This window comes from Phocoena phocoena, chromosome 13 (genome assembly GCF_963924675.1).
Source record: "Phocoena phocoena chromosome 13, mPhoPho1.1, whole genome shotgun sequence".
NCBI lineage: Eukaryota > Metazoa > Chordata > Mammalia > Artiodactyla > Phocoenidae > Phocoena > Phocoena phocoena.
Window position 1 is genome coordinate 16,459,988 of NC_089231.1, and position 24,949 is coordinate 16,484,936.

At 48.9% G+C, this 24,949-nt stretch overlaps 1 protein-coding gene across 1 annotated transcript in view; it reads left to right on the forward strand.

Moving 5' to 3' along the window:
- The window catches only part of LOC136133024 (alpha-protein kinase 2-like), an 87,011-nt gene extending 62,526 nt beyond the window's left edge, over positions 1-24,485 (forward strand). The window contains 4 exon segments of the mRNA XM_065890108.1: positions 3,971-4,188; positions 9,828-9,876; positions 24,270-24,436; positions 24,439-24,485. Of these exon segments, the coding sequence (XP_065746180.1) occupies positions 3,971-4,188; positions 9,828-9,876; positions 24,270-24,436; positions 24,439-24,485 (481 nt within the window).
- Positions 24,486-24,949: the final 464 nt, after the last annotated feature.

The following is a 24,949-nucleotide window of genomic DNA, read 5'->3' on the forward strand; positions in this document are numbered from 1 at the left end:
GGGCCGGCAAACGCTCAGGGGCAACATCAGTGGAACAAGAGCCAGGAGGGGACACCGTCCCCAGAGTCCAGGCAAGAGGGTGATTCTGGAGGGCAAAAGGGGTCAACGCTGTGAGAAGCTTCTTAGTTATCTATTTAATGACCTACCGTATTGGACAGGGAACTCTAGTCAATACTCTATTATGGCCTATATGGGAAAAGAATCTAAAGAGAGTGGCTATATGTATAACTGATTCACTTTGCTGTACAGCAGAAACTAACGCAGCATTGTAAGCCAACTATACGCCAATAAAAATTAAACAAACACTGTCAGATGCTGCGGAAGGATCCTGGGGAATAATCAGAGGCCATCAGAATGGATGACCACAGCAGGCGGGGACTTTGTAAGATGAGGGGTAATGGGTCAAAGAGGGAATTGGAACTGAGGCCATGGATACAAATGGAGGCGCCCCTTTCAAGAAGTGAAGGAAACAAGGAAAATCAGAATGAAATCTAAGGGCAAAGTCCCCCCAAAGGAAGGGCGGTGCTGGTTGTTTCTAAGATGGGGAGACAAGAACATGTTTGTGACCTTGAGGCAGAGAGAAGAAACAAAAGAATTCACCAACAGAAGACAAAACTTGAGACCAGGGCTGGGCAAACCCTTTCTGCAAAGGGCCAGATAGTAACTCTTTTAGGCTGTGTAGGTCCATAGGCAAAATCAACGCTATTATGTAGATGCTTATGTAACAATAAAGAAAACCAATATCTACAAATCTTTATTGATGAATTATACAGGTTTCGTAATAGAAGAATGGAATTCTTTCTTTTTAAATAGCATTTTGCTAACTTTTTAAAGTAACTTTGCTTACATTTGAGGTTGAGTTAGTGTTCCCTAAAAGCCAATCAATTGCAGATGTTCACCTGTAAAAACCATTCTTGTGGGCTGTATGAAAACAGGCACCTGACTGGAGCTGGTCCCTAGGTAACAGGGTGCGGACCCTGCTGTACACGTATTTTCCTGCGATGAGTAGTGGGTGAGGTGGGTTCATGTATACCCTTTCACAAGCTCTCATGCAGTTTATTCCTCGCCTGGTGACAAAAGGGAATGGGCAGTTGTGACACCAGATCTGTTCAGTGCTGGACTAACTGCATCTGGGAAGGGGTCGGGCGGGAGGCAGAGCATCACTGGGTGGAACTCAGAAGCGTCGGGGAAGCTTCAGGCCAGGCCAGGTAGGGTGCAGAGAGGACCAGGACGTGGGACTCGGACGGGCTTGCGCAGGTGTGCATGGAGGGAGCCTGAGCTGTGGGTACCAAGCACAGGCGTGGAGTTGTTGGATGGCCTCCCTCTTGCCTCCCACTCTGCCAGTTTATTCCTCCTTAGTCTTCACAACTCAGGGCACACACACCTGGCTGCTGACTGTCTTTATTAGCTGGGAGTTGGGGGTTAGATGTCCCTCCTCTGGGCACCTCCCCAACGACTGCCCTTGGAAAGCAGGGACTGTGTCTCTCGTCTCCCCCACCCCCTGAATCTTTGAGATCCTGACACAAGCTATTCAGCAGATTTTTGTTGAAGGGAAAGAATGCCAATCAACTCTATAGACGTTGGGGTGGAGGCAAATGACTAGTTCAGTTTTTGCCATGTTAAATTTTTTTTTTTTTGGCTGCGTTGGGCCTTTGTTGCTGCGCGTGGGCTTTCTCTAGTTGCAGCGAGCGGGGGCTACTCTTCGTTGTGGTGCGCGGGCTTCTCATTGCAGTGGCTTCTCTTGTTGTTGAGCACGGGCTCTAGTCGCGTGGGCTTCAGTAGCTGTGGCACGTGGGCTCAGTAGTTGTGGCACATGGGCTCAGTAGTTGTGGCTTGCAGGCTTAGTTGCTCTGCGGCATGTGGGATCTTCCTGGACCAGGTCTTGAACCCGTGTCCCCTGCATTGGCAGGCAGATCCTTAACCACTGCGCCATGGCAGGGAAGTCCTGCCATGTTAAATCTGAGACGCCTTTTAGACATCAAGTGTAGATGGTGAGTAGGCAGCTGGAGATGTGAGTTGGGAGTTCAGGGGAGAGGTCTGGGCTGGAGATATAAATGTGGCAACTGCCGACATATGAACTGTGTTTAGAACAAGGAGGGTCCATAGGGAACGTGTACAGAGTGAGCAGAGCTATCCCAGGGCGTGCCAGGGTGTAAAGGCTGGGGAGAACTGAGGAACCGGGAGAGGAGACCGGAAGTAGCCAGTGAAGCAGACAGAAAACCAAGAGGAAGTGAGTTTCTGGAAGCCACGGGAAAGTGTCTTAAAAAGAAGTGAGCGATCCAGTGTCCAGTGCAATTAAGGGCGAGTGACATGAGGGCTAAGAAGGGACAATTAGCCTCAGCTTGTGGTGCCCTTGACCGAGGCTTCTTTGAGCAGGAAAGTCACTTTGAGTGGATTCAAGACTGAATGGGAGGGAAGGGATTGGAGACAGTGAGTGTACAACTGATTTGGGTTTTGATGTAAACGGTGAGTTGGGAATGGGGGTGGGTTATGAGGTCCACAGGCTGAGTAGAGTCATCACTCTCTGTGAGAGAGTCATCACTCTCTGCTGTTGGGAATGAGTCTGTAGGGGGAAACCCTGGTGGGAGAGAGAGTGGGGAGCCATCACTGGAACAATATCCTTGAGCATCAGGGAGGGGTTGGGATACAGGGCACCAGCGGAGAGATGGTTCAGGTAGCAGCAAGGAGGGCTCCTCCACAGTAGATGGTGGGCAGGCAGAGGACATGGGCACTGACCTTGGGAGGCAGGAACACGTCGTGGGTGTAGCTGTGAGAATTTCTTATTGTTTCAGTTTTCACAGTCCAACAGGAAGCAAGGTCCTCATCTGAGAGTGAGGTTGGGGAGAAGGCGTGGGCGGTCTGAGGAGAGAGGAGCAGGTTGGGGATAATCATCTAGGACGGTGTGACGGTGAATGAGTCAGTGCAGGATCTGATCACCTCTCCACCTCCAGCTGCCATCGTTCTCACGTGGCCTCCTCCCTGTGTCCCGCGTCTGCCCTTTCACGCTCCGTACCACGCAGGGTGGCAGGGTGATCCCTGTCACATGCAGGTTTGATCATGTCACTCCTGTATCCAAAACCCTCCAGTGGCTTCTGTTCCTGCTCAGTACAAAGGGCAAAGTTTCTCAAGTGGCCCAGACTCCCCAAGGTCCAGCTCCCCGTTTCCTCCCATCCTCACGCAAACCACCACGCTCCCCTTGCTCGATGCTCTCCAGCCACATCGGCCCCTCGCTGCTGTTCGAACACGCCCCACACGCTCCTGCCCAGGGCCTCTTCCCTTTGCTGTTCCTTCTACTTGAAATGTTCCTTCCGTAGACGTCCTCATGGCTCTCTCCGTGCCCACCTCCTACAGGTCTCTGCTCAAATGTCCTTTATGATGAAGGCCTTCTCTGACCTCCCTAAATACAGTCGCAACCCCTCCTCCACACCCTGTGCTACCTCTCTCCTCTCCACTGCTTTAGTTTTCTTCATATAGCACAGGGCACTAGACGCTTATTTATTGTCTGTCTCCTTCATTTAAATGGAAGATCCCTGAGAGCAGAGCCTCTTTTCTTTACTGCTGTTTTCTGGAACAGTGTCTGGAAGAGTGTCTGACACATAGAAGCCACTGAATGAATATTTGTTGACTGAAAGGAAGGATGGATGGAAGGGTGGATAGATGCTGGATGGATGGATATATTAGTCACCTGACCAATGGGTCATTGAGGTATGCCTATAATGAAGACATTCATTGCTACATGAGCAATTGAACTCCATCCCAAGGAGGAGTTTCTCACCAACTCTAGGAACAAATAAAAGGAACACATCCTTTTATCCACTGAACAATCATTGGGGGAATTTTTAGTCTACAGCTGATGGAACCCAGGGATTTATGCTCAGCTCCCTACTCCTCCAGCTCAGGATAGAATATCCCCGCCATCTTTATTCCCATCTAAGAACACGATGTGTGCCCATGTTCTCTTCCCTTCCAGGATCATTCCTATTTTCCTTATCCATCGACCTGAGAACAATATCCCATACGCAACAGTGGAGGAAGAGCTGATTGGAGAATTTGTGAAGTATTCCATCAGGGATGGGAAGGAGATAAACTTCTTGAGAAGAGAATCGGAGGCTGGTCAGAAATGTTGCACCTTCCAGCACTGGGTCTACCAGAAAACAAGTGGCTGCCTCCTGGTCACAGACATGCAGGGTGAGGAGAGCAGCTTGGCCTGGGCTCCAGGGATGCTGTGGGCCTGGGATGTTCCTGGGGGGTGGGGCGGAGGGAGAGGTCTGCTGGGTACAGACTCTAAGCACCTTCACCAGCAGAAAGTGTTACTAATGTCTCGTCAGAAACAAAGCAACAAAGGAGCCCTAAACGAGCAACTCAGTGGAGTAACAAAGTACATTTTAATAATTCATTCTAGTAGCACCTTCCCATTACAACAGGTAACCAAAAACTGGCGCTCTGTATCCTCAATAGGCATAAATTCAGACGTACACATGAAAATCCAGATGTACCAAAAGATAAATTAAAATGTAAGAATTCACTCTTAATAGGCGGAAGGCTCTTTCACAGTTGCTTTAGATTTCAGCCTCTGCTGGTGAATTCACAGCATGTTTTCAGTTTATACCCACATTCTGGGGAATACACTTGTTGTATGAAGTAGGGATGTCATGATTAGGTTTCCCACAGAGACAGCCCTGAGACAAGTTGCAGTTTCCCCAAGACCACCCTCAAGTTCATTAATTTCCTGGGAGGACTCACGGAACTCAGGAAAGCTATTATGTTCATGGTTACAGTTTATTATAGTGAAAAGATACAGACTCAAATCAACCAAGGGAAGAGACACACGGGAAAGAGTCCAGGAGAGAGCAGGTGGGAATTCCCATTTGTCCCCTCCTGGTGAAGCCGTGGGGACAGTGCTGCCCCCCCTCAGTGATGTGGGAGCACTGCCAACCAGGAGAGCTCCCCTGAGACTTGGTGTTCAGAGATTTTATTAGGGAGCCATCACTGCCTGCTCGTGAGACTGACCTCTGCTTCTAGCCTCTTTGGACACTCTTATCAGAGCTTAGCAGTTACCTCCAAAAAGCTGGGCAAAAACGAATCCTTTATTTAGGCAAGATTAATCCTTTATTGCATGCGAATGTTCAAATGCAAATATTTGGGAGGGGGATCCCAGGAAACACTGGTAGGAGACTGAGGGAGTGTGGCAGGGAAGGGAAAGAAAGTCAGTAGGGTACCTTATACCCGGTTACCACTGTGTTACTGAGGCTCATGCCTGCTGGGGAAACTGGGGGAGGCTGGGCAGAACACACTTCTCAGAATTAGCACACCCAAGGAGTGAGGGAGCAGGGGTGTTGATACTCCAACTCCCTTTACTTACCAGCAGCAGGCTGTCCCAGATGGGGGTGTTAACTCCCCTGCGTTTGCCACCAGCACATGGGCAAGCCACGCTGAGCAAAGCAGGTGCCTGTGATCAGAGCGTGTTCTCAGGCCAAGAGATGCTGGTGGTGGTACCTGGACTTAGAGCTGTGTGCACGGAAGGGGTGAGGGTGAGGGTGAGGGTGATGGGCAGGGTCCCAACAGCTTCTGCCACAGGGGCTTTCCTATTCCTTTTCCTTTCCAAATAATAATGCTTTAAGAAAAATATCTGAACTGTAACTGAGTACCTACTAATGTCAGACATTGTCACATATAAGAATCCCAAGCTGTATGCAGCATGGTGGTGAAGAGCAAGAATGCCTGTGGGTTCTATTTCCTGCACCTCCACTTTCTAGCTGTTAGCCTTGGGCAAACCACTTACCTCTCTGTGCCTCAGTCATTTCCACGTGAGGTGGTTGGGAGGATGAAATGAGATAGCAAGACATTTAGTGCAGCATGGACACATAGTAAGAGTTCCCTATTTTAAAAAACTTTTGAAATAACCATAGGCATGAGAGATTGCAAAAACGTACAGAGGGGTCCCCATGTACCCTTCACCCAGCTTTGCCTAATGATAACACCTTACATACCTACAGTACACCATCAAAACCAGGAGACTCACATCGGCAGGATGTAATTAACAAGACTACAGACCTTATGTGGATTTCACCAGTTTTTGTCTGCACTCATTTTCCCCTATTTTTTGTTTAATCTTCATAATAACCCTGCCAAAGAGATGTTTTGGTTCCCATTTTACAGATGAGAAAACAGAGGCTGGGAGATAATGATCTAATCCCCAGCTGACTCAGAAGAAGAGGGGTCCAAGACTCCAACACTGCCTCTGACTCTGAACCCCAAACTCTTTCCACTAAAACTCAAATTTACAAATTTGCAAGATTTCCAAGTATCCCTTAATGTCAAAGGCTCCTGTGAGGGACTCCTCTGAGGTCAGCTGGGAAGTGCAATGTTACAGACTCGCAGGGGAGGCTGATCTGCAAGTTGAAGCCAGCCATATCCACTCACTTTTTTTTTTTTTTTTTTTTTTTGCGGTACGCGGGCCTCTCACTGTTGTGGCCTCTCCCGTTGCGGAGCACAGGCTCTGGACACGCAGGCTCAGCGGCCATGGCTCACGGGCCCAGCCGCTCCGCGGCACGTGGGATCTTCCCAGACCGGGGCACGAACCCACGTCCCCTGCATCGGCAGGCGGACTCTCAACCACTGCGCCACCAGGGAAGCCCTACTCACTTTTGAAGAGACTTTGCTGCCACACACAGACAATACGGTCTTAGACAGCTATTGTAATTAGACTGTGCAACTGTTGAGACTTCCCCATCTTTCCTCCTTCAGAGTTAATTTTGCATTAAATGCAGTTCATCTACTGAAAAGCAACACTCCGAAGCTTCACGCACGGTTAATTTTGCTTCCAGTCACTAGTAAACAGCTGTAGTGGAACGTTGTATCTCCCCGTAGATGACGTGTGTGGTTGAAAGTGATGGCACGGTGTTTCATAAGGGTGTTTATTTACTCTCTGTTGCTGCTGGGAAGGATCTTACTATTGTCATCATCACTGTGGCACAAGATAACACATCCATCCTCTAAGCGATCCCCACATTTTATAATTTTACTAAGACACTGGAATTAGGGTTTAAAAATCCCAAGCAAACCCAAGCTCCAGTCTCACTTTCTCAGACTCTTAGGTTATTCTCTCCCTGGTTGCCTTGGCTTGTTGATGAGATTGTGGCGAGTCCTGCAGGTCAGTGGGGTGAAAGGTGAGCCTGTGATTTGGCCCTAAGATCTGCACACACCGGAGACCACTGGGCTTCCTAAGAAGCTGTCACCCCAATAACCCAAGAACTCAAGTTCTGGAGAACAAACTGTAATACTGCCTTCTTCCTACCTTCTATCAGAAACAACCTGTAGATGACTATTATCCCCAACTTGGTTTAATAGCTGCACACTATAATCTAAATTATTATCCTATAGAGACCCTTAGTAAACGTTGTTGAATTGCTGGCAAACTAGAAAACCAAGAGAGAAGTTTCCTTTTGAAAATCAAATTCTACTTTTCCAAACATCAGTGACAGCTGGTAATTGTGAGAATTGAGGAAAAGCAATTCCCAAGCCTAAGGACCTTTTGCCAAATGGCTCTTTAAAACTGGACTTCTATGCGGCTTAGAGCTGTACTTTTTAAGTACAACTTTTCCACGAAACAAGATGTCCAAAGAGGGCTTTTGCAGTTTGGAGTCTTTTTTTTTTTTTTTAAGCCCAGTTCCTATCATAAAAACTATGTGAAGCATTTCCACATGTGTTTTAGTTGTTAGCAGCTTTGAAAGAATGAGATGAATTAGCTGCCAACTGTGAAAGCTTTTAAAATGCTTACTGGCTCCCCCAAAGTGCTGTGTCGAATTTAGCTCCCAGGTGCCCTGCAGAAAAGCAGGGCTCTTTGCTTCTGTCTGAACAGCAGCATGACATGTATTTTTGCCTCACTCCAGGCAGACATTGCTGAATCAGAAAATTAACACTTTAGCTGTCCTTTTTTTGTAATTTAATTTTATTTATTTTTGGCTGCATTGGATCTTCATTGCTGCACGTGGGCTTTCTCTAGTTTCGGGGAGCGGGGCTACTCTTTGAGGAGCACGGGCTTCTCATTGCGGTGGCTTCTCTAGTTGCGGAGCGCGGGCTCTAGGTGCGCAGCCTCAGTAGTTGTGGCGCAGGGATTTAGTTGCTCTGTGGCACGTGAGATCATCCCAGATCAGGGCTCGAACCCGTGTCCCATGTATTGGCAGGCGGATTCTTAACCACTGCGCCACCAGGGAAGTCCCTAGCTGTCCTTTTCTGAGCCTCAGAAAATAGTGCTCATGTGAGGGAGACCCATGGAACTAGGTTGCCATCAGGCCTGACCCCCAGGGTTGGCTTTTGCCAGGGATGCTGGTTCCTTCATCCACAGCCCAGACTGGCTTCTGGGCCGCCAGGCCCTTCAGTGAGCAAGTCGCCGGCTGGCCTTGGGGAATATAGTGACCACAGCCTGGCCCGGGTGGGACAAGAGTCGGGGGCCAGAGAAGAGGAGGCGAGGCTCAGGTGGCATAGCACCATGGACCCCATGCCCTGCCCTAAAAGGCCGGTCACTAGATGGCACGGGTGAGATTAAGGCAGCGGTCCACGGAGTCGGAGCCAGTGCCTACAGCCACGACCCTAGAGAGGCAGGAGCAGAAATGGTAGCTGGTCTGTCAAGGAGATTCTGGAAAGGCCAGAGGCTGTCCACGCTCTGGGCATCAGAGAGGATTGCCTTCTTCCAGACCTGGGTGAGAAAGGATGGCGCTTTTTGATTGCAGAAGGTGACAGCAACCTTGCCCTTCCCCACCTTGCAAGACAGTAGGCCTTTCATTCTCTTTGAATCCCTGGTTCCTTAGCCACTCTCCCATCTGCTTCTGCTGGGAGGGGAGAAGCAAAAGGACTCCTGAGTGCTTGGGATTCTACCAGGGATGCCTATGGCTTGTTTAGGGACCAGCGTGGGAAGCTCAGGCAGCTGTTTTGTTGATTGGGTATCCCGCCCTCCATCCCGCCACTTCCAATGGCTTAATGGAGAGAGGTTGGGATAAGCATCAAAAGCTCAGACCGGAGCTTCCCTGGTGGCGCAGTGGTTGCGAGTCCGCCTGCCGATGCAGGGGATGCGGGTTCGTGCCCCGGTCCGGGAAGATCCCACATGCCGTGGAGTGGCTGAGCCCGTGAGCCATGGCCGCTGAGCCTGCGCGTCCAGAGCCTGTGCTCCGCAATGGGAGAGGCCACAGCAGTGAGAGGCCCACGTACCACAAAAAAAAAAAGGTCAGACCGCGCGTGACATCTCCAGGCTGATGGTTAAAAGTCTACACGTACCTCAGTAGTGCTTCCCTGGGTCTAAAGCCGACCCAGAAAACCTTCAATCCTGAATCGGAATGCCATCTTTCTGGAGATGGGTGATTGTGTGTCTGCAATCTGGCCTTGAACTGAACAAAGGCCACCTTGAACTCTCTCACTGTTGTACAAGGGCTTCCGCTTTTGATGAAGAACACGGAACAGGCCTAAGCCCAAATCAGAGCGTTTCTGGGGAGAGAACTCCTGGGACAAGTGACAGGCCTCCCTCCTCCAGCAGAGGCAGTGGTCCAGGCAGGCAGAGGACAGCACTTTCGTTTCCGGAGCAGGCCCCGCCCCTTGCTCCCCTGACCGGCTGCCTCAGAAGCCTGCCTTGCCCACTATGCTCCCGTAAAGCAGGATGCACAGTCTGAAAGGCTGTCAGCTTCTGCTGATGGAAACAAGGAGGAAAGTATGTGTTTATGCAGGAAGGGAAAGGATGATGGGGCTGACGCTACCCCTCCCTGTGAATAGATGGTCCCTCTTTTCTGAGGAGACCCGTGTAACACAAATCCCGTCTTTGCTCTCTCTTCCCATAGGTGTAGGAATGAAGTTGACTGACGTTGGCATAGCAACATTGGCTAAAGGGTGAGTAGAAGAAAAAAAATCAAGTGCACATCACTCACCCCTGGGTTTCCAAACACCTCCTGGGCAGATGCTGTTAGGCTGACGTGGGCAGAGGAGACTTCTTGTCCTAACTGCGAAAGACAGATGTTCTTGGGATGAATTCAGTTCACTTCTCTCACTTACCTAAAATATTTATGGACTTTGTCCTCCCAGGGAAACACATTTGTTTCCTAACTTTGAAACAAATAAGAACTCTGAACACATTTCAAGATTGATTACTAACAGGTGGCCCATGGTTGGCGGGGGGGAAATGCCAGCATTATTGGGACTCCTTTTAACTAGGAATATTCTGTTTTTCTACATTTAATATCTTCGCTATTAGAGGCTTCTTTAAAAATTCTATTTTTGCAACTGAGTGAACTCAATTTGCATATTTCTAATGTATTTTCCCCATACTTTTCACTAAAAAGCATTTTAGGCGGCTCCCAGACTCCCATGTTGATGATTGATTATAGGGGCAAATGGCTATGGAAGGGCTGTGATTAGTGACTATGGTTGTTGTCAGTGGTATTGATTTCCGAATTTAGCATAGGGAGTTGCTTTGCTCACTGTGGGGTGTGCCCGGAGAGCACTAAAATAACATTTTACTGGGGTATCTCTTGAACAAACTGTCTCTTCTCACTGCTTTGCTTGACCACTAATGAGGAGAGAGCAGGCTATTTGAGGTTCTTTGTGAAAATAAAGCTCCAGGTTGGAGCTACCATGCTTTCTCCCACTGCTGCTCTTCCCATGTACTAGGACCATTTGTAAGGAGGAAGAAATGGGCGGGTGGGGGGGCAAGCAAGTGACTTTTAGCAGGGATGGTGTGTGTTTTAAAATGGAGGTTGTAGTATGGAGTTTTCTCAAACTAAAAATAGAACTACCATATGTCTCAGAAATGCCACTTCTGGGTATATATCCAAAAAAATTAAAACCGCTAATTCAAAAAGATACATGCACCCCAATGTTCATAGCAGCATTATTTACAGTTGCCAAGATATGGAAGAAACCTAAGTGTCCATCAACAGATGAATGGGTAAAGAAGATGTGGTATATATATATATACACAAAGGAATACTACTCAGCCATAAAAAAAGATTGAAATTTTGCCATTTGCAGCAACATGGATGGACTTGGCATTATGCTAAGTGAAATAAGTCAGAAAGACATTGTGTATCACTTATACGTGGAATCCAAAAAGTACAACAAACTAGTGAATATAACAAAAAAGAAGCAGACTCACAGATATAGAGAACAAACTAGTGGTTACCAGTGGGGGGAGAGAAGTGGGGAGGGGCAAGAGAGGGGTACGGGATTAAGAGGTACAATCTATTAGGTATAAAATAAGCTACAAGGGCTTCCCTGGTGGCACAGTGGTTGAGAGTCCGCCTGCCAATACAGGGGACACGGGTTCGTGTCCCGGTCCCAGAGGCTCCCACATGCCGCAGAGCGGCTAAGCCTGTGACCCATGGCCGCTGAGCCTGCGCGTCTGGAGCCTGTGCTCCGCAACGGGAGAGGCCACAACAGTGAGAGGCCCGCGTACCGCAAAAAAAAAAAAAAAAAAAGCTACAAGGATATATTGTGCAACATGGGGAATATAGCCAATATTTTATAATAACTATAAATGGAGTATAATCTTTAAAAAGTGTGAATCACTATGTTGTACACCTGTAACATATAATACTGTACATCAGCTATACTTCAATTAAAGTAGGCTTTCTTGTGGTTCAGATATGATGAAGCTGACAGATCAGGAGACAATTGCCACTGAAAAGAGTTATTCACAGTTCCCAAGAGGAGGGGGCTTGCCAGGCCATGGGGGGCCACGTGGGGAAGCACCAGGGTCAGTCAGCAGGCAGAAGGAGTGAGGGGAAAACATGGATGAGAGCTTTTACTGTGGTTTTGGAGGGAAGGAATAGGTGGGGCTGGGTAAGCAAGCTTGGAATTGACTAGTTTGAAAAGTCCCAGCAGGCTCTGGGGTGTCCGGCTGTCTGGGCTCATCTGGTACCTGCCCTGGGGTGATTAGGGCGGGTGGATAGTGGCCCAGAGTGTGAGACCCCAATAGAGGAGATGGTGGGAGGAGGCTGCAGATTGGTTAGTTGGCATATGAAAGGCATTCTAGAAGGCCAGTCATTTACTATCTCTAGGAATTGGCTAACCCTGGGAAGGGGAGTCTCTCCAGGGCCAGCAAAGCCCCGGATGTCAAAGTGTCAGAAACACGGACAATAAAATAGCGTGGTTGATACAGCTCACTCTCCTACAGCTGGGAACAACTTATTTACTTGAGTTTTCTGGTTATTTCAGACCATTGGCATCAGCAGTGCTTAAACAAGTACACTAATTTTCAATTAGTGTATGGAGGATGGAGAAAAGTAGAGGGATTTGAAAAAAGTGGAAAGGGGACCACTCTCTTTTAACCTGCAGATCAATAAGTCTGATTCATGAAGTTCTCACCAACTACGCAAAAGCTTCTAATTTGGTTTTAGAACTAAGATGCAGTTGGCATATTTTCCTTCTCAAAATCTGCTCAGTTCCAACACAAAATTGTATTTTCCTATCTCTACACTCCATCCCCCTTGCTGACTGGAGCCTGTCATATGGGTCAGGGAACTGGGCCATGGCCTTGGGCTTGTGAAGAGAGCACATCAGGAGGGGAGTATGATGTAGTGAGGAGAACAGGGCTTTTAGAAGAAGACTTGGGTTCAGTTCTTGGTCCTGCCACTTACTTCTGATTCTTCTAGTGGTAGCCTTTCTTCTTGGTGTCATAGGAATTTGGCCCATGTGATGAAAAGGGTGACAGTACAGCCTGATTTGCCCAGGACAGTACTATTTCATGCCTGCCATCCTAGCGTCCTGTCTAGTTACTCATTTGTCCTGGATAAGTTTCCCCATTGAGAAAATATATGGTACCCCTATTTACGAAGGACTTTTCCTGGACCCCAGAAAAAATTCCCAAGTTAAAGCTTTCCTTTACAGGCTCCATATTTGCAGAATATTAAAAATTCAGGCCTCATCCAGACCTGGTTTGAATGCTGGGTTCTTATCTTTCCAGCTCTGTGGACATGAGACCTGACATTCTCAAAGCCACTGATCTACAGAATGGGGACATGGGGTTGTCTTGAAGATTCCCCCACTTCGGGCTTCCCTGGTGGCGCAGTGGTTGAGAGTCCGCCTGCCGATGCAGGGGACACGGGTTCGTGCCCCGGTGCAGGAAGATACCACATGCCGTGGAGCGGCTAGGCCCGTGAGCCATGGCCACTGAGCCTGCGCGTCCGGAGCCTGTGCTCCGCGATGGGAGAGGCCACAACAGTGAGAGGCCCGCGTACCGCAAAAAAAAAAAAAAAAAAAAAGATTCCCCCAGTTCGTCTGCATCCAGTCCCTGAAGCTCAGTACATGCTTCATAAATACCTTCCCCCCAACCCATGCCCCAGCCTGACCCCAGGGTAGGCAAATTCCATACCATTATTTGGAACAACTGTCTACCAAAACAAAGCAGAAACCTGCCCAAGAAGTTTCAAAAACTAAGGCAAGCATAAGAGTGATGATTTAAGATATCTTTTAAAAGCATCTTAACGGCTTCCAGGAACCCAGACCATATTTTTTCTCCTCCTAATTTAAAAAAGAAATCCAATCCCTTTGGTTTTGTTCTCAGCTTTAATGTGACTTATCTGGCCTGGGACAGCTGCCCAGCACCCATTAGAGCTGGTAGCTGGAGGCCAGTGCATAATGTTGTCTATTAAGTGTTACTTACTGCCTCCCTCCCAAGGAGGGGGTGGGAGAGAAGGAAGTTCTGAAGTGTCTGAGAAAGATTAGATATTAGGAGTATTAGATCATCTTGTCCATTGTGTTTTTAAAAAACTTTTATTTGAAGTCACACTTTTTTCTTTTTTCTCCAAAAACTGATAAAAGGGGAAGCTTCTCTGACCAGAGGACAAGGGGCGGGGTCTGGGGAATGTCTTCGGAGGCCCCTGGGGGCTGGGTCCATCCCGCCTTCTTACTTGCCACGTGAGGAGCAGAGGTGCAGGGAAAGATGGCAGCCTGCTTATCGGCGCAGCCCTACATGGGGTACGGGGCCCCAAGGGACAGGAGGCGGGGTGCCACTGAAGAAACTCGAGTGAAAGTCAAAGCTGCAGAATGGAGACCAGGCACTGGGAGAGACTTGCAGAGGGTTCAAGTGCAAAGGCAGCTTACAGACAGGCAAAGAAGTCCAGGTGGGAAGCAACCTCGAGCAGGGGAAGGAAAGACTGGGGAGCCTGGCAGATGCCACAGGGTTTCCAGACAGCAGGAGAGGAGATTGGTGGTTGAGCACTGAGCACCTTCTCTTAATTCTTAGCGAGCAGCCTGCGCAGGCGTCCTTCATCCGTGCTGGAGAGGGAGAGTGACCCGCTCTCCGGAAGCCTAGGGAACGGGTGCCCCCGTCCTAAGAAGCAGCACTCCACGTAGGCAGCATTACACATGTTCTTTTAATCGCATGAAAAAGAACACCAGGTATGGACAGGAGAAACAGTGAGGAGGCAGGTATGACTTACTTTAATAATTATTAACAATGATGATAATAAATTTAAACCAGAAAGAAGAAAATCTCCCAAATTTAGGGTCCACCCTTTTTGGCTGGCAGTGGTCAGGATCTTCTTCAGGAAGAGGAGCCACTTATTTTCATCTAAAGAAAATATTCCCTGTGACTCAACCTGAACCCTATGTTTGACTGCGGACGCCCCAGTAAATGGGACCTGGCTTGTTCTCTTGTTTAGTGAAGTCATAATACTATTTAAAAGGTAAACTATTTATAATCTTATAAAAGAAAATAGGGGACCGTCATGACTTATTCATTTTAATGCAACTTTACCTGGTGGTATGAGCCTTAAAACTGAAGCATGGCATATTGTCCTATGAGCCAGCGATAAGAATGCTGTATCCCAGGGCTTCCCTGGTGGCGCAGTGGTTGAAAGTCGGCCTGCCGATGCAGGGGACGCGGGTTCGTTCCCCGGTCCGGGAAGATCCCACATGCCGCGGAGCCTGTGCGTCCGGAGCTTGTGCTCTGCAACTGGAGAGGCCACAACAGTGAGAGGCCCGCGTACTGCAAAAAAAAAAAAAAATAGAGTGCTGTATCCCAATCACCTGTACCCCAATACCTACAATCCTTCGGCAGTGTTGCGTACCAAAACTTCATGTTACGAAGTGTGGCAAATAGGATTGCTTCAACATCGAATAATACATTTTCTAGGCAGACCCAAGATACTAACGGCACTGTCGAACATATTTCTGATTTGAAATCGCTTGAGCATTTAGAGTTCTCTGAAGGGAGAGGAGGAAAAAATGACTAATTCCATACCCGAAGACTTGGAAATTTAACCTAATCAAACTAAAATCAGTGTATACCAACACTTGTTGGGGAGCAGAGCTGTACATGTCACAGTGGATCCTGCAAACACACACACCTGTCCCCAGCCAGCAGTTGAGTTTCTGGGGAGATGGTGATATTGCGATTCAGCCACCAGAGGGCACCAGAGCCAACGCTTTTGTCTTCTGTAATCTCCCCCAAAAAGCCCACTTCATGTTGGTGAAAAACAAAGAAAAGTACCCTGAGCAGATTTCTTCCCAGTCTGTAAGCATTGAACCAAAAATAGGATCGATATGAATAACCACAGAGGAACCCCTCCCTGTGGCCACCAGGCTGCCAGCCAGCATCGTGGCTCTACCTTTGGAAGAAAGAACAATTATGCATAGGATACATGGCATGTGTCAGGCATCCCTGACGTGGAAACCAAATTCAGGAGACCCTGGAGAGAATCACGAACGGCTTGTTCTTGCTGAGCGGCAAATGTGAGGTGATAGGGCCCAAATATCAAGGCAGACGTACAGTGAGGACAACTGCCTCAAGAAAGCAGGCTCTCCTGGCGTCAGCGTGATGTCCTATGAGCCATGAAACAGGAAAAATTAACACAGCCTCCCACATTCAGTCAGCTGAGTTCCAGAAAAAGGATCAGCCATCCATGCCAAGAGCAGCCCACCATGGAGCCTTGTGTGCTATGAACAGACAGAGTGGCGGCAGCCACCTGGGATGCTCAACCCAGGCACCATCCCGAGACACCACCCTGCCTGGAGAGGAAGGGCCGAAACATACTTGTGGGTGGAAGGAAATGGGAGCTAATATTCAAGAAACACACCCTGAGAATAGGCTCGGGGGTGTGCCTGTGTGCACACGGGGCCGTGTGCTGTGTGTGTGTGTGTGTGTGTGTGTGGTGACTCTGGGCGACTATTTAATGCAACGCATGAATCTTCCAGGAGGGCAGGAAACAAAGGGATTTGGAACAGAATTTCCTGACATCCTTTCAGTGCTTTGCACAGCAGGCCCGTGTCGCTGTAGATCCCGGATGTTCTAGCTGTCTCACCAACACCAGGCTTTAGGGGACCAGTCTCACAGGCCTAAGAGACCTAATAAAGGCACTTTCACACCCCAAATATCTGCCTTCCCATTCTGCCACTGCTGTCACCTACCCTGGAAGGCAGCCTGCATCTCATTTAAATCCGATCAAGCCGTTATGTAGCAGAGCTGCTTGGTCAGTGGCTGGTTTATTTGGCCAGTCTTTGCCATCAAGGAGATGTGGAGGCCCATGATGGGAACACTTTATTCTCTTCACAATTTTGGCGAGGCTGGCACTCCTGGCAATGCTCCTAGTGTGTGTTCAGAGTCTCCTGGGCCCAAGAGTCAGCCAGGACCCAGCCTGTCCACAGAGCGGGAATAGCATGGCAGTCTCTTGGCCTCCTGTCCAAAGTCTCACAAAAGACAGTTCTGTTGAAGTGACTGGAGTTGGAGCCATGGGCTTCCTCCCACTTCCCCAACACTACTGACTATTTACCCCCCTGCCCGGTCCATGCCCAGAACCAGAGGGACACAGCCAGGCCCCTAGTCATTTGTCTTCCAGATTCAGAGACAAGTCTGAACTGAAAGAAGATCTCGAAAGATTGATGGACTCGAGACCGCCCCCTGCAGGACAGGCTGGTAGACAGCAGGAGGACGAGCACCTGAGAGGGTAGGGCTGGGTGAAGGCAGAATTGTCTGGAAAAAAGCTACAGTGCCTTCAGGAAGGTCTACACAAAGTGCAGTGGTGGGGCTCCAGGTTACAGGGCTTGAAGAGGGAGATGCCACTAGAAAAAGGCATGGGGGGTTTGTGTGTGTGGCTAAAAAGGCCGAAGAGAAGGAGCCCGTAGGGGTACAGACTGTGGGGCTGAATAGAGTCCGTTTCAGAGGAGAGGCCCCTGCCTGAGGGTTTCAGGGCTTGCCCAGGGTGGCCTCCACGCCACCCTCCCCGCACCCTGGACGTCAGAGCAGGTGCTCTTCTGACAAGGCTGATGCTCTCGCCTTACCTTCCGGGCCCTGTGGCCCTGAAGGGGCTCCCCATATGCAGGTGGAATGAGGATGGGGCTTTGGGGGTCGGAGCTCTGTGGCCCGGGACAGCAGCTCAGTCTCAGACGGCCTGTTTCCTGGCTGTCTTGTCCCCGTCTCCCCTCCTTGGCTCTCTTGGGTCCCAGCTTCAGATTCCATTTCAGATATAAGGCGAGGACCGCATGCTTCCTGCACAGCCACGGGGACGGGCCTCCCGGCCTCAAGAACGGACCCATAGTAGACATCTGGGGCCCCCTCTTCTCCCCTGGGGCCCCTCTCTGCTCCCTCGTCCTAGGGCTCACATCACAGAGGCCCCCCTGGGTTTGGGGCGCCTTCCGAAGGCGTCAGAGCAGAAGGCTGGCAAGTGTGCAGGGCTGCTGGAATGGCCTTGCTAGCAGAAGTCGAGAACCAGATCGTGGGCGTGCCGCTGCCCTCCGGCTTTCTCCCAGCCTCGGTGGATGTCAGGAAAGAAAGTGCCAGGGCTTGTTTCCATGGAGGCACTGTGGCTCTTGCTTAATGGAGGCCTGAGGGCAGGGGCTGTGGCAGCCTCGAGAAGGACAGAGAGGCTGGCAGCCATGCGAAGGAGCCAGGCTTTGTTCTAAGGGAGGTGGAGCCTTCTGAGCCGTTGTGTGACCGTGATCTGACTTACACCTGGGGTGGCCATGGCATGCGCCCCAGACAAGGCGAGAAGCAAAGACAACCACCAGGAGGCTCTGGCAATGGGGAGGCCGGGGTGGGTGGTGCTGGCTGGACTGGGGTTCCCATGGTGTTTGGGGGCTGAGGTCCCCTGTCTAGAGGGGACCTCCAAGGTCAGCTTGGAGACAGGAGCAGAATACAACTTCTCTGGGCAACGGATTTGGTTACGGTACATCGTCCCCCCCAGAAGGCCCAGTGACTCTTACGGTAGCAGCTTGCAAAGTGGTCGTGTGAAAACAAGATGGCTGTTGTCAAATAATCTGGGAGGCCTGGCTTGAATAAGTGTAGGAGGTTTCCTCCGTGTGAGACTTCACAGGGTCTTTCAAGAGCCGGTGGGTATTTTGAACCCCAAGGGGGCAAGGAGAGCGATTATATAGCATTTTTCACAGTATTTATAACACAGAATTATTATTTTTTTCAAAGCATCTTATGGGGCTCTTGTTCCTTGGAATGTATTTTGGGAAATCCTGAGTACCCACAAGAGAAATGACAGCATGGCTTATGAACCTTCCACAAACGGCCTCCGGCCTCATCTCTCCTCAGGACGCCTGGTCTGCTCAGAACATCCTCTGAACTTTTGTCCATGCTGTTACACCTGCCAGATATTCCCAGAGCCATTATTCCTCCATGAAACATCCTTAGAACCCACCAGGCAGTGGGGGAAAAAATCACATCCCTGGGTTACTGGAGCCCTTTATCACAGCATAATGTAATTATTTGTTTACGTGTCTGTTTCCCCTGCAAGATGCCAGCTTTCTGGAAAAGAGCCACGTACATTATTAATCCTTTTTAATCTCCTTACGATGTCTGCCATACAGCTGGTGCCCAGTGAATGAAGAAATGAATGAACAAACGTGAGGAAATGGAGATATTGATGGAATGGCAGGAATTACTAGATGGTTCCAGAGCGGGCAGCTCCCTTAGCGCCCTTCCTTTTCCACGTAGGTGACAATCGATTCTACCTGTTCCTCAATCCAGCCCTGGCTTTACTTGCACACAGACACGGCACACGCACACCCCCTCCCCAAACTAGGGGGTTTCTTTCAATTCCTCCCCGCCATCCTCAACCTGAATTCCAAGTCCTTCTAGCCGTTCCTCATAAATGAAAATTTTCTTTAGAAAACGTCTCAGACTAAAACCTCTGTTATAAATAGTTTCTGGCTTGCTTCTAAAAGGGTTACCAATGTGTGGGGATTCTCTAGAGGTTTTTCTTGTCTCACCGAGTTTTCTTTAAACGAGTCCTTTATTAAGCCAGACAAGAACCTTGATTTCTCCCACGCAGCCAGAGGTGGGAGTTTTCTGCAGCGTTGCTCCACCCCCTCCCCTCTGTGGGAGTTTTCTGCAGCGTTGCTCCACCCCCTCCCCTCTCTGGGCGTGTTTGGAGGCAGGAAATTGCACAGGGAATCTGTGCTAAGCTGCGGGAGAAGCCGACCATTGCTGTCAAGTGGTGGTTTTCGTGGGAGTCCGAAAGGCTGTGCCATCCATTGTCAGCAAGAGAGGAAAGAGGACTCGGTTTTTTTTTTTTTTTTTTGTGGTACGCGGGCCTCTCACTGCTGTGGCCTCTCGCGTTGCGGAGCACAGGCTCCGGACGCGCAGGCTCAGTGGCCATGGCTCACGGGCCCAGCCGCTCCGCGGCACGTGGGATCTTCCCGGACCGGGGCACGAACCCGTGTCCCCTGCATCGGCAGGCGGACTCTCAACCACTGCGCCACCAGGGAAGCCCAAGGGGACTCGCTTTTAAGCAAGAAGTCAGCCTAGCACGGTTTCCAACACACCTTGAATAAATCTGTGTAATCCTCAACAAAATATTAGCCAACAGAATCCAACAACACATAAAAAGGACCTTTAAAAAAAAAAAAGGACCATATACCATGATCAAGTTGGATTCATTCCAGGGTCACAAGGATGGTTCAACATATGCAAATCAATCAGTGTGATACACCACATCAACAAAAGAAAAGACAAAACCCACATGATCGTCTCCATAGATGCAGAAAAAAGTGGGTATAGAGGGAACATATCTCACCATAATAAAAGCCATTTATGACAGACCCGCAGCCAACATAATACTAAATGGTGAAAAGCTGAATAAATCTGTGTGGAGCGAAGGCAGGATGTAAAAATAGCCCCCTAGCTCCTCCTGAAGTGGATTGTGACAGTGTGATTTTACAAAGTTGTATGACACAAACGTCAAGAAGGAAAGAGATCCATTTTCCGATTTAAAGAGGTTTCTGAAGTCAAAGAAGGATGATGTGAGATCATTCATACTTTAGTCATCTCCTTGCTACTCCAAGGGGGGTCCCTGCATCAGCATGGGTTCAGAGCTTGTCAGAAATGCAGCATCTCAGACCCCACCCCAGACCTACTCACTCCAAGCCAGCACTTTAGCAAGGCCCCTGCATGATGTGTATGCCCCACTCCCATCCAAGGGGCAAGATATTTACGAAAATACTCTGCTGGATGACGTTCAGTAGAATAAATGTATTGTTCCATGCTTGGAGATTGTGAGAGAAGATGGATAATTTAAAGCGATGGGCTAGAAAATTATACTAATTTGAGGATAAGGATACAAAGGTTCCGTTAGTAAAATTCAGTAGAACTAAGGTTTCTAAAAATGGAAATGTGTGAGAAAGTTCTCAAATACAAGGTTATTTTCTCCCATTGTATTAGATTCCTTGGGCTTCCAAAATGAATGATCACAAAACCGGGTAGCTTAAAACAATAGAAATGTGTCCTTTCCCAGTTCTGGAGGCTGAAAGTCCAGAGTCAGGCAGCAGGGTCGGTGTCTCCTGGAGGCTCTGAGGGAGAATGTGTCCCCTCCTCTCTCCTACGTTCCAGAGGTCGTTGCCATCCTCAGCGTTCCTTGACTTGTAGATTACGGCTCCCATCTCTGCCTCTGTTGTCACGTGCTATTCTCCCTGTGTGTCTATATCCTCTCCTCTTCTTACACAGACACCAGTAAGATGCCCTTATTGGATTAAGGGCCTGCTCTACTCCAGTATGACCTCATCTTAATGACATCTGCAATGACACTATTTCCAAATAAGGCCACATTCTGAGGTTCTGGGAAGGACATGACGTTTGGGGGAGACACTATTCGACCCAATACATTCATCCAACAAGAACAACAATGGCGAGTGTCTGCAATGGGGACCTTGCTGGAGAGATGTCATGATGCTTCAAATTTGTGGTCCCCTCCAATTCTGAGGGTGGCAGATGGCACACGTGGCATGCAAGGTGGACCACAAGCAGGAGAGCCTGGATTTTTCATTTCTTGGGTGTATGAGCACTTGGTGTAATTGAACTCGTGTCCTTTGGAAAAACTCTGGGTTAACTGATCTAGGAACACAAACGATGTTGCCCTGTTTTCTTCCCAGGCAGCAGCAATGGCTGTGAGTTTGAGAGAATAAGAGGTCAGATAGAAGCCCAGCAGCCCTGGCTGAGACAGAGACCAAATTGAGAAAGGAGAAAGATTTTTAATTCTGCAGATGCTAGGTAGCAAAAATCGCCTACACCTGAGATAGCTGGGGAGGGATGTTCCATATTGCCTGGGAGGCCCATTTGAGAGTCCAAAATTAGACGGAGAGAGAAAAGGAAGTTTAGCAGTGTGATCTGGAGATGCCCTGGGCCGAGATGAGGCAGCTCTGAGGATGGGGCCGGCATGCATTCATTTCTTCCCTTGACCTTTATTGAAAAGCCTCCCTAGACAGGTATTCTGGACATAAAGTAGTGTCCTGAGGGAGATCAGTCTGTGCACGGGAAGGCATACCCTGAATTCTGAGAAGTGGATGTAGTTCTCACAAGGATACAGGGAAGATGCTAGAGATATCTTCTCATGGTGTGAGAAGGGGGAGGCTCCACAGAAATGCACTTGAGCTGGGGCTTGAAGGAAGCCAGGGGCTGAGTCAGGGGCTCCTTGACTGAGCAAAGCTGCCTTCACTCTAGGGCCTTGCCCTATCTGTGTGCGGCCTTCTGTAGTAAAATCGGCCCCAGTCTCTGCTGCCTACTCTGGCTTTCCCGGAGGAGTCTAAAGAAGGTGCTAGATCCCTAGGGAGAGATCTGGGCTCCACCCAGCTGGGCTGCCCAGAAGTCCTGCTCCTTTGTCCCAAACTCAGCCATTCCCATTTCAGAAGGTGGGAACCATTATGTAAGGGACCATTTGTTACGCAGCATTATACACTTGGCCGCCAGGCTGGGCTTAAGAAGCAATTAGCAAATTTTCTGGGAGGTTGCAGTGCAACTAGTGATTCTTCTCTGCTGAGACTAGGTGTTGTCTGAATGTTTACAAGCCTCAAGGCAGCTTTAGACAGATGACCTTGACTAGTTTCCAATGTGCTTCTGTAGGGAGGCTGTCTTTGATCATCCTAGTTTGAGAAGTTCAGGAATCGGTGTGAGACAAGTGGGGCCTCCCTGGCAGGAGGATGGGATTAGGCTTTCCATTCCATCTGACAATCACAGGTCCAAGTGGCCTCGCATCCCTCCGGGGCGTGCTCAGGCAACAAGGAAATGCAGTCAGGCTATTTCAGCCTTTCTCATGACCTCCTACAGAAGAAGATAGAAATGTAAAGATGACATGATTGGCAGTGGCATTTCTTTCTACCCTGCTAGAGTCAACACCTGTCTTGGGCTGACTTTTTCTTCAACGAGGGAGTTTGGCTTTTAAAAACGGAGTCATTTTTCCAAGAAAATGTACTGTGGGCTCCCAGGGAGAGGAGGAAGAGCCGTTTCCCTTACAAGGAGGAGGAAGAGGCAGGCTGGATTTGTAACAAACACGTCAGGATGGAGCTGCTCACTGATGCTTTGGCTTCAGAGATGAAAGAAATCTTTCAGGCCCTTAACAGCCTAAAACCCAGCTTGGGTTTCCTAGGGAAAAGCGCACAAGTCCCAGTTTATTCAAGTCAGGTCTGTCAGCCTTTATGGTTTCTACCAGCAATGAAGGAGGCCCAATTTCTTGAATCACATTAGCTACAGATTCAGCTCAATGCCAGCATTGCAGACTTCCTTTTGCCAATTAGCGTTTTGGCCCTATTAATCAAATGCAGGAGAACTCACTCACACCCAGCAGGACCAGTTTCCTAGGCAGGCAGGCTGTGTGGTCACATAAGGCCCCACACTCAGATGGGCCTGGGCTTCGTTTAATGCATGTTCTGCTGTTGTCATCTTGAAAGTCTTAATAATTATTGCCCAAGGAACCCATGTTTTCGTTTTGCACTGGGCCCTGAAAATTATGTCGATGGTCTCATATGCCATCCACACCCCTGCGTATCCTCTTTACCAGGCAAATCCCATATCCTTCGATCTCAGCTTCAGCATCCCTTCCACAGGAAGCCCCTACCGGCTGCACCAATTATAACCTTGACAACTGTAATACAGCCTGGCCAGCATTAATTGAACGTCATCCACTGTACGTCGTGCGCTGATCTAGGTGGTTTGTGTGCATTTCCTCATCGTCATCCTCTCAGCAACCCTTCACCAGCTCTCTTGCTGGATTTTGGAGATTTGGGGGCATGGGGACTTGTCCATTCAGGAGGACACTTACCTCCCATGATCGATCGAGAGGTGAAAACACAGCCATTGACGATTTGAATATGAAATGTCCCAACCCAAAGGAACAGCCCGAGACCACTCCAGGCAGGTCAGCAGGGTCCCTCCAGGAGCCTACCAGAGACAAAGGCCCAGTTCTTCTCCTCCTGAGGAGAGGATGCACTGTCACAGGGGAGAGCCCTTCTGGAGGAGGGAGACTCAGAGGGCTGCACCCTGGTCTCTTCTCTCACACCCACTTGCTCTGCTGTCTTAGGCTGGCCGCACAGGCCTCTCAGCCTAAACTCCTTCAATGATAAGTGGAAGGGTCTAAACTCAACTTCTTCCAGCCCCAAAGTTCTAGATTTCTTTATTCAGAACCTCTGGATGGGATGGGATGGCTTTCAGATCACCAAGAGATCTTCTAATTTTTATGGAGATGGTCCAGCACTAGTCACTATGACTAAAAAAAAAAAAAAAAAAGCTATAAAATGCTGACATAGCAGAACTGTCAACCCCTAGAACATTTGTCTGATCATAATCTTTGGTCTTTACTTCATGCCAGTTGGTCTTTGCCTTTACTTCAATCCACAGGTTTTGTTTCTTCTATCAGTAGTTATGTCAACCATGTGGCCATTCTTGCCTAAAGTAGGAATAAATATATTTTCACACACCATTAGTTTCCCCGCTGAAACGTTTCTTTGAATGTTGGTGAAGGGTCCTGTTTAAAAAAAAAAAAAAAAAAATTGTTTCCCTCCACCCAAACCCACAGGTACAAAGGATTTAAAGGCAACTGTTCCATGACCTTCATTGATCAGTTTAAAGCGCTACACCAGTGTAACAAGTATTGTAAAATGCTGGGGCTGAAGTCGCTTCAAAACAGCAGCCAGAAACAGAAGAAGCCAAGCATTGGGAAAAGCAGAATTCAGCCAAGCTGCACACCGTGAAGAAGACGGCATCTGGGACCCCCGCGGGAAAGAAAACCTAACATCTCCTGTTAACTAACGGTCACCGGCTGGCAGCACACAGCCTTGTGGGTAGAAATTTGAAAACACCCTGGAGGGAACACATAGCCTGCAGAGAGCTGACAATCCTTATTCCCAGCTGCCTGTACTCCGAGCTGCTTCCAAAGCCGTCACCTGCTGTCTTCACTGAGATGATTTCGGAGCAGGATTTGTGAGCAGGCTTATGGAGAGACTGAATCCATTGTCAGTCTCAAAGAAGTCCATCTTTGTCTGTACCGTTAGCCTTTGTACCAACCTCACATTATGCATCTGTTTGTGTATTTGCACGTGGCTGTCTCGTTACGGACTTGGTCCTGAGCAGGGTCTGTCCACAGCCCCAATCTTCCCTACCCCCATTCCTAACCTCAGAATTTCTGGACATCCAGCTACTATATCAACAGAAAACGTGAATTCCGTCATTGGGTCTATCTGTCGCACTAGAGTCGAT